At 41.6% G+C, this 15,347-nt stretch overlaps 1 protein-coding gene across 2 annotated transcripts in view; it reads right to left on the bottom strand.

The window, feature by feature from the left end:
- SLC8A1 (solute carrier family 8 member A1) overlaps positions 1 to 15,347 on the bottom strand; it is a 326,175-nt gene that overhangs the window by 14,727 nt on the left and 296,101 nt on the right. For both annotated transcript variants that reach the window (XM_042933176.1, XM_042933177.1), the window contains one exon: positions 11,191 to 11,466. In XM_042933176.1, coding sequence (XP_042789110.1) covers positions 11,191 to 11,466 — 276 coding nt within the window. The remainder of the gene's footprint in view (positions 1 to 11,190; positions 11,467 to 15,347) is intronic.

Here is a 15,347-nt window from a genome sequence, read left to right as displayed (position 1 = left end):
GTGTGGTCTCACGCTGGATGTTGACCCCTTTCTGAGCACCCTGACCAGCTGTCTTCTAATTGGACAAGTAGGTTAGTTTAGGGTTTTTGCTTTGCCATTTTTCAGCTGTCTGAAGCATCATCATACAAAGAATCCTTCCGAGAAGGACATTTTCGTGATCTTTTTGCACATTTGTGGTTAGTTGTTGTTTCACAACTCTAACTCAGGAATGACAAGGTATAATTTGTCCTCTGCTGGCTCCATTTGCGTACCCCAGTGGGATCATTTCAGTTTGGAACCACAGCAAGTCTCGCTTGTTGTCTCAACCCATGAGTTTTTAGGGCGATAACCTAATAATAGCTTACAATTTATGGAGGACCCTGTCAAAAAGCCTCCTGGGCTCCAGAACAGGAGGGAGAGAGGGGAAAGGAAACAAACACGGCACAGCATTTCCTGATTGTAAATAATAGAACCAAAGTGGCTATTTTCTCCTTAGCACGAAACGTAGGATTTATAAGTGCTGAGTTAAACAAAGGTTATCTAATATGGCCACCAATAGATTTGGCATTTCTGGGTCATGCGCCAGAGAAGGTGGCTGAAGAATGTGAGGCATTTTATGGATTTAAATCCTTTTTGTGGAATGAAGCGGAGTATAAACTGGTAATATATAGCTTAAGTTTCAGTCCTGGGCAAAGGCAGGATGTGAGGTCTGTGCACTGAGGAGCATTGATGGCATTCCAGCTGGCTTTGTGCTTAAATGCCAAGCACCATGATTTCATGTCTGTGATATGCACTATCCCCAACAGGTATTAAAATTCTTTACAGTCACATGTAAGATTTGGTTTTTAAATTGAATTACCATTTTATTTACCTTCTCTTCTAAAAATAGCAATGAGCCTTAAAGTCATTTTGTTGCTCATGCGGTGCCCATGACACGGCAATTAGGTTCTGCTTTTTCTTGTGGCCCGCTTTTTTTTTTTCTTTTGAATTCAGTGATAATATTCTATGTGCAGGAGACAATGTTCACAGCCTGTGTTCTAGGCCCTGGTCTCTACTCTCTTCCTAATGGTTTTCATGGATTTGTATTGATCCAGGGGCCAATGACCAGTGTCTACAGGGTGACAGCTAGGGCTGGGGATAAGAGTAAGAAGCTGAACTCATGAGAGTTGCCTCATTTTCAGTGTGTTATGATTACCTGACTGAATTGGCCATGGATATTTAGCCTCTATAGATCATTAAACGGGGGTTTTACCCCAAGATTCACAGTGCTAATTCTAAATACCATTGTGTGATATTTTTCCCCAGCGATTTCAAATATATGAGCCAAGGCTACTGTTGTGGGGGAGGGTAGTGGGATTGTTTTAAAGGGTGCACATATCTCTATTCACAAAGCAATATCTCATATTTGTAGTTTGCAAATGACTATAGAGATGTTATGGTGAATGAAACAAAAATTATCTTAAAATTTTACAGAATCTGAGGTAAATCCCTACATTTATGTATTACTAAAGTATAGTTACCATCATGTGGGAGGATCCATGACATTTTTACATTCAAACTGGTCCTTGAGAAACACTGAAAGAAGCCGAATCTGTGGGGTCTTCAAAGTTACATTAGTGGCTGCCTGGGGCAGGAGGCAAAGGTGGGGATTACCTGTCCGTAGCCAAGAGGGAAGTTACAAGAGGGAAGAAATTCATGTGGGTAGAGGTGGGGATTACCTGTCAGTAGCCAAGAGGGAAGTGATGAAATGTTCTAAAGCTGGATTAGGGTAATGATTGTAGGGCACTGTAGATTTGCTAAAAAAAAAACAAAAAAAAACAACAACAAAAAAAACAACAAAAAAACCAAAAAAACAAAAAAACCAAAAAACTCCCTTAACTACATTTCAATGGGTGACTTTCATGGTATATAAATTATGCCTACAAGGTTGTTTAAAAATGCAGCCTGAGGCCTGAATTTAAAAGAAAAAAAAACACAACAGTGGTTCTTGAAATTTTTCATTTTCATTATCTAATTTTCACATGTGAGAAGGGAGAAATGAAAGTTATCACCTCAACATTATTTTCAAGTCACTTCTAAGAGACCCAGGCTATTGTTAGTCCTGTTGGAGCAAACAGGCCTAAGGTCTTCACTTGATGTTTTTTTTTTTTTTTTCCCTTTGGAATATACCTCAAGACTAAAAAGGAGAGGAAATCTACATTCATTCGCATTGCACATTCATAACACCAGCTCTCTGAATACAACACCACACACACACACACACACACACACACACACACACACACACACACCACTGAACGGCGTGATGTTTCTGCCAATATCCTTGCTTTGTCTGACCTAGACTAGGCAAGAAGGGCCCAGAGAAGACTAGGATGAAACATTTTTAGTTTCCCTTCTTTTACACCATGATTTTTGTGGGACTGAGTGAAGGTGGTTGGCGTGGGATTGGGGCACTAATCCAAAGACAGGCTTATGTCACATTGGGCATGACACGTGCTGCATTCTCAGCTCCCCGGGGCCACCTCCTGGTAGATGACATCATTGTCAGCATCCTGGTCCCCCTCCAGCCTTGTGCTCCATTCCAGGGACCCCATACAGTGCTACCTCTTGATACAAATTAAAGATTGCAATTGCCAACAAAAAATTTGTAAGTACTAAATACAAATTCTTCTTTTGGGCTGTAAGAATAAGGGATTCAAATAGTTTTGAAATGGGTGTTTCCCAGGTTTTTACAAAAATGCTTTGGGTCCGCTGCACTTAGTCTATTCCCCACTGTGTTTTAGTTTAGAATAACAGGCAGTTCTTGTGCCATTTGTGGAGCAAATCTTGTGAAATCTGGTATCCAGCCTGCCTTTGTTTCGCTCTGTCCTTAGAAATGCTTGCTTTTGTAAGCTTCCTTCAAGTCCTATGACATCACCTATTCATGAGAAAGTGTGCTGGAACATTCCGAGCGTTTTACCTCCAGCTGGCTGGTTACTGGCGTGAGGGTGAGAGAAGGTCCTGTGGAAAGCCCTCTGAGTGATTAAGGGTTGCCTGGTGCTGGACCTCTGGCCGTGTCCCTGGGTGGCTCTGCCTCTTGGCCTGACTGTGATCAGAGGGCCCATTTTCAGCACTCCTGACCTTTCTTGGTGGCGAAGAAACTGACTGCTTATTCAGGTATCTGGAAATAAAATATACCTGCCCTTTCGGATCTTCCTGGGGGAACCAACATTATAGCCATGGGGAAATCCTGGTGCAGAGTAAAGCAATTCTGTTTTCATTCCCATTTAAGCTGTTGTGAAATGTTAATCACCCGATTAAATTCGTATACAGATAATATGTAGCTATGGTACGTTCTCTTCAACCACGTCTGAGTTGAAATGCCAATGTTGAGTGTAAAAGCTCGGGGTAAAATTGCAGGAAACAGGAACACAACTGAGAATGTCCACCGAACCTGAATTCCTAATGTAGGAATTCCTAACACAGGATCTCGTAATGAAGATGGGCTGCAAACTTACTTGGTTTGCTATTTTTCACTTGCTGTGATATAGCTGAGCTAACTACCGGGAGGCCTAAGCCTATTTATCAGTACATTGAGGTAGAAAGGAAAAGAGATCTAATATTTTTTTCGAGCACCAATTATATGCTAGGCCCTGTACTGGGTGCTTGAAAAAGGTGCTCTCGTGCCATCTTCACTACGACTCTGAGGTAGATTTTCATGTCCCCATTACTGTTATTCAGATTAATGAACTAAGGTTGACAGGAGTCAAGCGATTTGCCTCTACAGGTGGGGTGGGTGGATTTGAACTCACGTTTACCTGATTCTAAAGCTCATGTTCTTTTATACCGTCTTGTGGAGAACCATGAATACCCCACTAAGAGATGATTTTGCATAATTCTTATATTGAGGCTGTTTCCCAGTTAATCCGTGAACCCAGAAATGAACACACCACATCTATCTGAAGTAGGATGGAGGGAGAGGAAATGGTTGTCTCAGTCGGATTCCTCGTTATTCTCCAGGGTAGATCAGATGGCTGTGGGATTTCGGAATGGCTGGATACAATTTACCCTGAGAAGAGTATCTGAGTGTGCTGTGTTTCCTTCTGACCCCATCTCTGTTGTTAAGTAAGGGGGAGGCTGAGTGGATGTACTGATAGATGCCTCGGATACTTACTTCTAGTGATTCTACTCCCAGGCTCCTACTCCTGCTCAGAGACCTAGGAAACGGCTTGATTTCCAGAGTTTCCAGTAAGTCTGCAGAACGTGACTGCTGGGAGAACATCCCTGATATGCCCTTCCTGATCCTGACCCCCATGCCTGGTCAGCCGTGTATCACAGCCAGCTTTGGTCTCGGCCCAGAATGACCAAACCTCCTTTAAATTTGTACAGGTAGGAAATGCTAAGTGTTTATGGGTATAGAAATAGGCCTTTATCATTTCTGTAATTTTTTGAAGCATGTACCCTACTAGGTACTTTCCATGCCAAAGGAATAAGGATATAAGGTGCCTGACCTCAAAGAGCTTGAATATAATTCTACCGTGGCATGCTTTAAAAGTAGGAAATACTAAATTGAAGCAAAGAAAGAAGTAATTTCCCACAAATTATAAGATATGTGGGAAAATATGGAATCCTTTAAAAATAAATCCACATAAAAAAATAGAGTGGTTGAGTACCAGATTATGATAAGGAGAGACAATTTGTCATCGACTGAAACTTGGACTGAATATGAGCAAATCATTTATTCTCTGTGGGCCTTAATTTCATTATGTAAATGAGGATATTGGTGCTCTCTTTACGCGATAAAGGGACTTTTAAACAGAGGCACCACTTTTAAACAGAGGCATAACCTGCATGACTATACTAGTTATGTTAGGATCCCCTGGGAAATAAAGCAGCGGGATTTAATAAATTGTAATGTCTTTGTTACTCAAGTATACTCTATAATGTTGTAGTTTTCAGAGTTTTTAGAAGTTAGGAAAGTAAAAACCAAAACATGTTAACCATGAATAAATAATATATTTTATATATGTTATATATATGCATTATATATATATATATATATATATATATATATATATACATATACATATAGTGTGTGTGTGTATATATATGTGTGTGTGTGTGTGTGTGTGTGTATGTATATATATCAGCAATGTTTTCTAGCACAATGCCAAAGAGGTAAAAAATAAATTCACTTTTAGAGAATGGTTGGGTCTCAGGGACAAGAAAATCTCAGAGGAGACAAAAATCACTTCACGTAACTTATATGATCTAAATGAAATAATAGATAATATAAATACAGTGTGTCTGCCTAACACACAGTGGAGTGGTAAAGTTTTAAAAGTTTCCTTCCCTGATCATAATATTTTTCCTATTCTTTCTCATTTTCTGATGGTTTCTATTCCTTTTGACATTTTGAGAGTTGATGTCAGTGTAGAGAATGTTATTTCCTAGATTTATAGCAATTTTCAGTTGACAAAGTGCTCTGAGATCCATATTACTTTAATCCTCCCATCAACTCTGCTTACATTGCCATGTATCGGGGCTCCTGGGTGGCTCAGTCGGTTAAGCATCTGACTTCGGTTCAGGTCACGATCTCGCTGTCTGTGAGTTCGAGCCCCACGTCGGGCTCTGTGCTGACAGCTCAGAGCCTGGAGCCTGCTTCGGATTCTGTGTCTCCCTCACTTTCTGCCCCTCCCATGCCCGTGGTCTGTCTCTCTTGCTTTCAAAAATAAATAAAACATTAAAAGAAAGTTTAAACCAATTGCCATGTATCATCATGCCTGTTTTACAGGCAGGAAGACCAAGGCTGAGTCAAACAACTGATTCCAGTCATACAATGAGTAATGGTTGGAAGTCCAGCTTCCTGGATTCAGTTCTAAAGCTCTGTACCTATAGTTCTAAAACTCTCTACCTCCTTGGTGCATATTCATGACACTTCACTAAGCAAACATAGTGAACAGCTAGCATAACTAGTTTTTTGTCAAATTTTTCCTATGGTGTTTAGAAACCTGGAAGTAATGTAACTTAAAAATAGCATACGTTTTCTCTAAAATAAGGTTTTATTTTTTTAAAAAAAGGTTCTATATACAGAATGGGAAAAATGCCTAAGATCATCTCTTTTCTTTCTCTTCATGATTTAAAGTGTCCACAATGAAATAATTCCTACTTGACAAAACCCAAAGGATATTCAAAACACTGGAAGTGAACAGAGAAATCTAACAATGCCAGAGGCTAAGAAGCAGCCTTAGAATGCCCAATTTTAAAACTGTTGTGGTCCTAGGAGTAAACAGCTCCTAATGGGAAGATACAAGGGGCAGTAGGCCAGCTTCAGGCACAAGCCTAATCAAGATGTATGGACCACGACCAAGGTAGACTGAGTGAAGTTAAAATATTCCCAACTCGTTAACATCTAAGAGTTTTCTCTGTAAGGAAGAATGCTTGCTCCTACTTGATTCCAATAGAAGCAAGAGATGCAAGGAACCCCTGTGTTTGGAATGTGATATAGAAGCTGGAATATTTTGGCCCAATGTACCCAATTTCATCCAAGTAAATAATTGTACGCAGAAAGAGTATGTGCTGTAGGTGGTGCCTCATACAAAAATGGCTGGCTTCTAAACTTCTTGCATTAATTTCTTTGAGATTTCGAGCCTATTTCCCATAGAAACAATCTGACATAACCTAGTTATGGTCCCAAGTCAGGCTACTGCAGAATGCCTAATTAGTACTACACAAAATATACCTAAAGTTTAAAAAGTATTGGCCTGAGTTCTGGATCTGAAAGTCAGGGATGATAGAGAAGAGAATGAAGAAAGAGGCAAAAAATATCTTGCCCCTCATCACCCTTCCCATCATAGCCACATTATGAAAGAGGAGACTCACTGCTCTCTAGTTATCCTTGCCCTTCTTACTACAATAACCTGCCCAAATATATTCTTCAAGAATAATCCACACTATAAAAGTATCTACTGCTCATCTCCCTCAATCATAACTTTCTTACTTGTCTCTAGAAGGTGTTAAGAAAGTCATCTAACTCATAATAAAGTGTCAATGGATGATTTGTCCATTTATAGACACAACACATTCACATACACGGCCAAACACATGGGCACATGCAATTGTATTATCTGTTATCTGGGCATCATTTTCGAAGCCAAAAATATGAGAGAGAGACATTAAAAGGGCAAGGTGTCTGCTCCCATGAAGCCTACATTTCAGTGGGAAGAGGTAGACAATAACATTCAAAAATAAACCAAAAAATCCAGAAGGTAATAAAGACTCTATGGAAAAAGGGTGATATAACACAAATGAATTGTTTGAACCACTTCACATTGTGTGGTTAGGAAAGGTCTCTTCGAGGAAGTGGCATTTAGGATGAACTATAATTGAAGACAAAGAACCAGTCTTGGGTAAATGGAGGGGGAAGAGCATTTTCGACAGCTAGTGCAACCTTGAGAAAGGAACGAACTTGATGTGTGGAGGACAATAAAAAGGCCAGTGGGGCTGAAGAACAAGGAGGAAAACAATGGAAAGACAGGCAGGGGCCAAGTCACATAGGGCTTTCTTTGTAAGCCAGGAGGATACTTTTGAAGTTTATCTTCAGTGAAGTAGGAAGCCCTGGGAAGATGGTAAGCAGAAATGCGGTCTGATTGCCATCTTAAAACAATCCCTAGAAGAAGCATGGAGACAAGAAGCTACTGTAGGAGTCAGAGAGAATGGCCTGTCTGGACTTGGTTATAGAGAACTAAGTGGTCCCATCATGATGTGCCGTAGTGGTAAGATCTGCAGGACCTAAGGATGGCTTGACTGTGGGGACAAGGAAAAAGAAATCAAGGACACTGGGTAGATGATGATACTGTTTTCCTGAAAAAAAGGCAAGATCTGGAAGGAATAGGTTTGGTTGAAGGATAAGGCAGCTGGGCAGTGGAAATAAAGCCATTCCACTCTGCACACGGTGATTTGGAGCCCCAACTTCCACATCCAGCATCAATATAGGGAGGGCAGTTGGCATATGAATCTAGAACTCAGGAAGGTGGAGACTGGAGATACACGTTTGGTAATCATTGGCACGTTGGCGGCATTTAAGCCATGGAGACTGGTGTGATGGGCCCAGATGGGGAAGGGGGAACTGGAGACTAGGCTCTGCCTATGCCACCATTTAGAGGTGGGAGGAGACTATTCAGGAAGCCCCTCTTCTCTGGAAAAGAAGGCTCTTGCTCTGCTAGCAGGTGTGAGTCCTTAAGGTCATCTCAGCATACCTAATGTTGAGGGGGAGTGCAGACCCTCAGGGGTCCTCCTCTGCCAATAGTCTAGAATGAGTATTTGATACCAGTGGCATGAGGGAGAAGCTCTTTTCCCCCCATAGAGTTTGAAAAATATGATAAAAATATAAAAAAAAACCCAACTTTGAGATATTTAAATATTTAATCCTGCTTAGGGCAGGCCATCCCAAGCTGAGAGTTCAAGGGTCTCACCACAAAGAGGCAAGCAGCCCATCGAACACTAGCCGGGAACCCTTCTGCTTTAGGAAAAGTGTCAAGACATCAGCCTAGAGAAAAAGCGGGGTCTCAGGACCAGTGCCGATTAATGGTACGCTTTCGGTGAAAAGAACTAGTCTCTCCTTTATTCTTCTACCTGTACCAACGGGGCTTTGTCATCTGGGAACAATAGCATCTTTTTTTTTTTTTTTTTTTTTTTTTTTTTTTTAGGAGTCAGAAGCTATAATAAGGCACTTCTCTGAATCATCAGGGTTGAAGAATCAAGTCAGAAATATTACGTTTGCTCAGCATCTCGTCCAATTTGCACAGCTTTTTTTGGGGGGGGGATGTCTGTTTATATAAATATGATGAGATTACCTGTGAATATATTGTGTGCGGAGCATGCTGCGCAGCTAATATTGCAGCAAATTACAGGAATTCTCCAGGTAGCAGAGCGAAGGAATCTGTTTCCCGATGGGAAGAATTTTTGGCGGTGAAGGGAAACCATTCTGACAGCTAATGATTCTGTTGGATTCTCCCCAACAGGCTTTCTTACCTCTTGACGCCCCTACCTGGGTTCTGAGCTGGTTTTAAGTGGCAGAACAATGACCCCTCCAAACACTGAGGTTTAGTGTCATCCACATGTCACGTTCCAGAAAAAAAAACAAACTTAATGATATGGTAATGGCTGCCACACTTTTCAGGAGTTTAAAACGAGAGGCACACAAGCACGTTGGAAGACTGGTGTATAGGGAAAGGAGCAAGTTTTGAGGTATTGAAATGAGGAGCTGGGAGATTTTTAAAAAATGTAAATATTTAGAAACAAGGATTTGACTTAGTAAAATCATTTCTTCTGATCCTTTCGAAAACAGGAGATGCGTTTGGTAGGACCACCTGCTGCGTTTCCAGAGAGGTAAGCTGATTTTGAGTAATGCTGACGAGAGACCTAAGTTTTGCTTTCGTTACCCTAATTTGCACATATTCTCCTCAAGGGTTAAACCCAGGGCCAACAGTGCGTGCTAACCTGAGCACCAGCCTTAGGGAGAGTAGCTTCCAAAGCATAGTTTCCTATAGTAACCTGAGATAGAGCAACGGATAGCCGTTATGTTTTGTTCCTTTTGGTACAGTTGTTCTCTAAACAGAACAACTCGCAATAAGAATATTTTAAGGTTCTCCTCCTGCTTGCTAAATTTCTGGTTATTTTCGGGAAAAAATTCAAAGTAAAGATCAAAACGGAAACTGCTAGAAACAGCTGGGGTTGAGAGGGTGTCTGCTTCCCGCCCCCCCCCACCCCCCCCACCCCCACCCCCGAGGATCAGCAGTCAAATGGAAGACTGCATAGTCCTGCTCCATGGCAGGAGTGAAAGTACCCCCTAGATCCTCTGGCGCCACCATCATCTCAGTTGGACACCGGAACTACACCGGACCCCTTGATCAGGACTCCCAAACGGTCGATCAGTTGGATAATACCCTGTGTAATATAGCTCACCAGTGTAAATCTGGACAGTTTATTCCCAGTTACTCAAAGATGAATTGTCCAAACTTACGCTGGTCAGACCGTCCTCGGCCGTTCATAAATAACTAATTAACAAAAGCTGCTGTTTTAATCAAATTCCTTCTATGTTTCAAATGTTTTAGTAGATGCATAATTTATAGGTGTCTTCTCCAGTCCGTACCACAATTCTGCACGTTATATAGGACTCTCCCAATTTTATGAATGAAGGCTCAGAGACTTGTCCACAGTCACTGAGATGATAAATGTCGGAGTGCAGAAGAACAGCTAGTAACTTCCAGTGAGGAGATATATACATGATTTAAGCCGTACTTGTTTTCAGACTCAAAACCAAAAGCCAGGGTTAGCTGTATATCTGCCATGATGTCAACTAGGGCTGGGGACTGGATCCAGAACTTCAGTTACAGTAGGCTCTGATGTGCACCAGAATCACCTGTGAACTTAAAACACACATTTGTCTGGGCCTGTCCTCCAGATCTTCTGACTCCTCAGGTTGATGGTAGGTTCAGGGTATTTGCATTGTTTTAAACAGGCTCCCAGGTAATTTTGATGCTCACCAAAGTTTGACAATTACTGCTGTCAATGTCAAGCTTGGGAGGAGGATTTCTTAGAAGTCTGAGCAAATATAATGAACTACAGTTGTAGGTGGGAAGAAAAATTCAGCTTATAAGGAATGCACGAAGGGACATCCACGAAATGTGTAGCTGCCCTGCTCGCTTTGGCCAGAATTACTTTTTCCCTGTCCTGCTCAATGTCGACTTTTTTTGTAAACTTATTCCCATTAACATTTGGGTCAAGAGAATATTGTATCAGGTTTTCAGTAGGTATTTATCTCAGGTATCCAACCATACAGTTTCATGGAAATTATCCAAACATTAGTAAATATCTAAAAGACAAATTTTGTGCTTGAAGATGATCCTGTGATTTCGTGTTTTTGAAAGTGCTAATTGTAATGGGAAGCTGATCTATCGATCTATCCATCAAACCAATGTGCTCTCTCCACGCAGGCCAGGCAGTCCCTCTGGGAATGCTTTCCTGTCACCATGATGATACTGGCCAGCGTTCTAACCTTGAAAACTGCCATGACAGTTTTCTGGCAGTGACATTATTTATATCTCTGGGCTCTTGTCTTTCATAAGCCTGGTTTGTTACCACAGTCCTTGAAATTGTGAGAAAGAAAAGGTCAGGAAAGCACATGGGCTTCCACGTCTGGGGGAAATCATATACGAATGCATTCTCTACCTGGTACCGAAGTTCCAAGCGCGACGAACACTACCGCAGTCACAGAATCTTTCAGGCCAATGGTGCATCCGAAGTGGGAAGCCAGGTCTCCAATGAAAGCTGTCAGTATGCCGATCATGAGGATGGAGACAATGAAACAGGCCCAGCCGTTCCAGTATTCTGTAGGGGGGACGAAGGCGAAGAGGACCTTCCAGAACACAGTCAGGAAATGCATCACATAATCGAAACAGGAGGGTAGCTTCTCCTCCCCACATTCATCGTCGTCGTCATCTTCCCCTGGAGACAGGAATGAAGCACATTTCATCACAACCTGCACTAATTGGGCTCTTCCTCTCTTCAACTGCCTCCTTCCTAGGCCTGAGTAACCAGGAGGTCATTAGAGGTGACTGAAGCCTAGGGTTTTCCAAGAGCCAATCATAATTAGTCAATTAATTATTAAACTACTGACATACCCCCTCACTGTGGTTCACCGGTCACTGGCAAATACTTAAGCCCCACCCAGTTGTGGTTATACTCCATCAACACACCCTTTCTGTCCTATCACCTTCAGAGAAATGAAAAGGATTTCTTCCAACAGACTGGGAAGCCCTGTGCCAGGCTCAGAAAGAAGCTTCTTTTGATGCAGGGTAACTACGACAGAGCCCTTTGGCCAAAGTTCCTTCCTTCCAGCTTGAAGGCTGGCTCTGGAGATCCACGGTGAAATAATCACCTACAGGACAGTGTTCAAACAAGGCCCTCAATCACAGCTCTGGGCCCTACACATTTCTTCAGCTTTATCTCTTGCAATTACTTCAAACTCAAACTTCATCCTAGCCAAATGGAATCATCTGCATTTGTTTCAAGCCATATGTACTTTCTCCAACTTTTGTCCTTTAGAACTAAATGTGTTTGGCATGTCCTAATCCCTCCCTCCCTACCCTTCCCCACTCATCCCTTAAAACTCACTTCCTTTGTGAAACCTCTGATGGCCCCCTTGCCCTCCAGCTAGTACTTCCATTGCCCCCCCTCCCCCCCCCGGCACTTGTGACACTAGATGAGGGTTCTCAAACTGTGGTCCCTCAGCCAGCAATATCAGCATCACCAGAGAACTTGTTAGAAAAGAAAATTCCTGGCCCCACAAAATCAGAAACTAGAGGACTGGGGGTGGAGTGGAAGAGGGTTGGCACAGGCGATTCTGATGCACACTCAACAACCAGTCTCTCTCCAGACTGTCCATTCACTTTCTTTTCCAGTTGACTGTGAGCCTGTCAAGGGCAGGAGTTTGTTCATTTTTGTGTCCCTAGTGTTTGGTCCCATCTCCAGCATCTGTGATAAGCTGGCTAAGTGCTTGTTAAATGAAATAATGCATGCATGAATTTCCACTGACTTTATATAACTACTTAATTACATAATATATACACACACTGCACAATTGTGCCAATTACATCCTACAATCAGTGCATAAAGAAATGCACCAAGCTTATTACTTAAAGGAACCAGGAAATCAATAATAGCATTCTAAAACAGACTTCTTCTAGAATGGGATACAGTTCTCATTCTCATGTTTGAAAATTGGGATACTGAATGTCAACTCTTCTTGAAGTGGTGGCCAATATAATTTCATGTGTTTTGTGCCATTTTGGGAAGAACTCCTTGAGGACTTTGTTCATCCCCAACCCCCACAAATCTTGTCACCAAAGATCCCCTTTGTCCAACTAATGCAGTTGGCAGCAGCAGGTGAGGCTGTCAGACTTCCCATCTGACTGTGTGACCAGAGACTACCAGAAAGGAGCAAATGCGTGTGCACTCTGTGAGGCACTCCGGTGGTGAAGCCATCTGGTGCAGATCATTACTGGGAAAACCCTTACAGCAGAGGAGCTTTGAGGGAAGAGGGTGTCTCACAAAACACGAGAAGAAGAAAGTCTCCATTTGTCACCTGTCACCTCACAGAAGAGAGACGAGGCAATGGCTTGCTCTCACTTCGATGAGCACATGCTCATCATGCAAACAACCTTTGGGGATCTGTGGAGAAAACAGACTCCCCTTGGAGGCTTTGGACCATCTCCAACAAAGTGTTGGGAGGAAGCTCCCAGCAGATGAATGGAATCACCTTTGGAGACTAGGTAGGTAGGGAACTCAAGTCAACCAGCGGGTTGTAAAATGTGTGACTAACTAGAGTAAGAAAGCATTATTAACCATGTTAAAGTCACTGAAGGAGGCCCTTGGACTAGGGTGGCTCTAATGCTTTGGTAATCTACGTAAGCAAATCAAAACCTAAACCAGATCAATTTCCATAAATGCAGTCTTGTCTGAGAAAACAATTTTAGAGCAACCAATCACAGGCGGCCACCTGGGCTTTACCAAATAAGGCAACCACTTAAGCAACAGCCAGTCAAGTAATTTCCTTGCTTTGCTTCCTCCTCTGCTGTATAAAGGCCTTTCTCCTAGCTCCTATTGGCTGAGTGCCCCTAAACCACTTTGGGTTGGCTCTGCCTGATTCCAATACATATTTGCTCCAATAAACTCTTGAAATTTTTAATGTGCCTCAGTTTATCTTTTAACACCCATCTCCTTCAGTGTCATGTTGTACACTGATTACATATTTGTAACATCTTGCCTGAAAGGAGATGATTTTAAATAAAAGCACGTGTTATGGGCTGAATTATCTCCCCCAGATTTTTAAGGTGAAGCCCTAAGCTCAGAGTGTGACTGTATTTGGAAATAGGGCCTTTAAGAGATGGCTAAGTTAAAATGAGGCTGTTAGGGTACCCTCATCTAATCTAATCTAATCAGACTGGTATCCTTTTAAGAGGAGGATATTGGGACATACACCGGGGATGCATGTGAATAAAGACGACCATGTGAAGGCACAGCAAGAAGGCAGTCCTTCTCCCCAGTCAAGGAGAGAAGCCCCAGGAGAAACCAAACCCACCAACACTTTGGTCTTGGACATTTATCTTCCAGAACTGTGAGAAAAGAAATTTCTGTTGTTTAAGCTACCCAGGCTGTGGTCTTTTGTTACAGCTGCCCTGGCAAACTAATACAGTCCCTTCGGAAGCCTCCTGGGTCATGACACTGATATTTAAGGACAGCCACTCAGTGTTTTCTATTACCCACTCCTTTCTTATTTGCTTATCCATTTCTTCTTTTTTCCCTCTAACTTTTCTTCTCATTTCCCTTTCACCCTATGCTTTGGGTCCAGAAGAACTCACTGTGAGAGCAGCTGTTGTTAGGGCTTATTGGAGAGAAAGAGGAAGAGGAGAATCCTGTTAATTTCTCCCAACTCCTCTTCTTCCCAACTCCCCATCCCAAAGATGGGAGAGTTGCAAAAATACCCCACGGAAGCTCAGGAAAAACACTGGAGTTTCTGGTTATATTTATTTTGTATATGATCCTCTATATTTTTGGACAGTTTGTAATTTCATAGGATATATGATTAAAGCAGTTTGGAAAACATGGATTTTAATTATTTATAGAAACATTATTCTGCCTCTAATTCTACAAAATTACTTAATTTGGGGTGTCTCAGACTCATTATGAAGAAAAAGCAAATAGTGAAGCTTCTCTGAAGAAATGACACTTGTAAATCGAGAGTAGACATTATATTTGTCTTCAGGATGGCAATAATAACACCTTTCCCATGAGGGATGTGCAGGGGAGTAATTAGATCATCTCTTCAAAGTGAGGATATTTCAAGATAATAATTATCATGGTAGTTATCATTATTTTCCCACACTTGGGATTGTACTGCGTTTCCTTGCCATTATTTAATTGGTTAGTCAACATGCTGGGTCCTAAGGTTACTTTCTAGGCTTTTAGAAACAAAATTGAATCTTGTCCTCTGGAATTATCTTCATGATGTATAAGTGTGCAATGCAAAATAAGTGTGTGCGTGTATGAGAGAGAGGGACAGAGAGATAAATTTCCTTCTGTAGGTCTCCAGCATTACAAGGTATCTGAAATATATATATACACACACACACACATATATATGTGTATATATACACACATATACATGTATATATACACATATATACATATATAAAACATATACATGTATATATATATAAAACACGTGTGTGTGTGTGTGTGTGTGTGTGTGTATATATATATATATATATTTTTTTTTTTTCTTAAGAGCGAGAACATGAACAAGGAGCAGAGAGAGGGAGAGAGAG

The sequence above is a fragment of the Panthera leo genome, chromosome A3, assembly GCF_018350215.1.
Source record: "Panthera leo isolate Ple1 chromosome A3, P.leo_Ple1_pat1.1, whole genome shotgun sequence".
In the NCBI taxonomy this organism is placed as follows: Eukaryota; Metazoa; Chordata; class Mammalia; order Carnivora; family Felidae; genus Panthera; species Panthera leo.
Note: the sequence above shows the minus strand (reverse complement) of the source record. Positions and strands in the feature narration are given on the sequence as shown.